This window comes from Aplysia californica, unplaced genomic scaffold (assembly GCF_000002075.1).
Source record: "Aplysia californica isolate F4 #8 unplaced genomic scaffold, AplCal3.0 scaffold00192, whole genome shotgun sequence".
In the NCBI taxonomy this organism is placed as follows: domain Eukaryota; kingdom Metazoa; phylum Mollusca; class Gastropoda; order Aplysiida; family Aplysiidae; genus Aplysia; species Aplysia californica.
In genome coordinates, this window is record NW_004797462.1 from 848,441 (window position 1) to 849,471 (window position 1,031).

Here is a 1,031-nt window from a genome sequence, read left to right on the forward strand (position 1 = left end):
TCTCTCTCTCTCTCTCTCTCTCTCTCTCTCTCTCTCTCTCTCTCTCTCTCTGTTGATATATTATTATCGAAAACTCAAAGAACAGTGTTGAATACCAGCACTGGGTGCAACCCCTCTAATCGTGAAAGAACTCGCGTGGACGCTTTTTAGCTCAGTCATCGTGACTGTGTTGCTTTTAATGGCACAATAGTATCCACACCCCCTATCTTATTTTCTCCTGTCTTGTTAACTTAACCAGTGGACCATGTGATCAGCCTTCGTAATAATATATCTGAGTGTGGTAGAGCTATCGACTCCATGAAAAAGGTATAAAAGATGTCTCAGATTTTTCAGCAATCGATTATATCCTTACTGTGCTAGAAGATAATCTCTCTGTCATTGATCGATAACACCAAAGGCACAAAGGTTTGTTTTTTGTACTAGCTGCTGAGTGCCGAAGGCAGGTTACCTACAAACTGTGTCAATGAAATTAATGGACAATGCCAAATTTACTTGATTATCTTTTCCAATCAAACATAAAAAAATAACAAACAACAACAACTACGACAACAACAACAACATCAACAACAAAAACATCAAAAACAGCAACAACAGCAACAAAAACAATAACAATAACAACAACAACAACAACAGCAACAACAACAACAACAATAACAACAATAACAACAACAACAACAACAACAATAACAACAACAACAACGACGACAACAACTTTAATTCAACCGATCTTACCCCCCCCCCCAATCTCCGCCCACCCCAGCAGGCCCGTCTCCCTGACTCTGACTGTTATACATAGGCAGTGTCAGAGGCCTGCTTCATTCATGGATTCCATACTGAAGGAGTTCTCTACCTTGGTAAGGACTTTGTTATTGTCAATATGTGTTTTAAAAAAGTATTTATTTCCAATAATAATGATAGTGATAGTAATAATGCTGGTAAATATAGGCCTTATCATCATCATCACCATCATCATCATCCTCATCATCATCATCATCATCATCATCATCATCATCATCATCATCATCATCATC

The 1,031-nt window shown here is 38.1% G+C and overlaps 1 protein-coding gene across 1 annotated transcript in view; it reads left to right on the forward strand.

Moving 5' to 3' along the window:
• Window positions 1-760: 760 nt before the first annotated feature.
• Window positions 761-1,031, forward strand: part of LOC101849927 (growth hormone-inducible transmembrane protein) — a gene marked incomplete at its 5' end in the record, with an annotated part of 55,476 nt that continues 55,205 nt past the window's right edge. Inside the window, 1 exon segment of the mRNA XM_035969892.1 lies at window positions 761-854. Within this exon segment, the coding sequence (XP_035825785.1) occupies window positions 822-854 (33 nt within the window).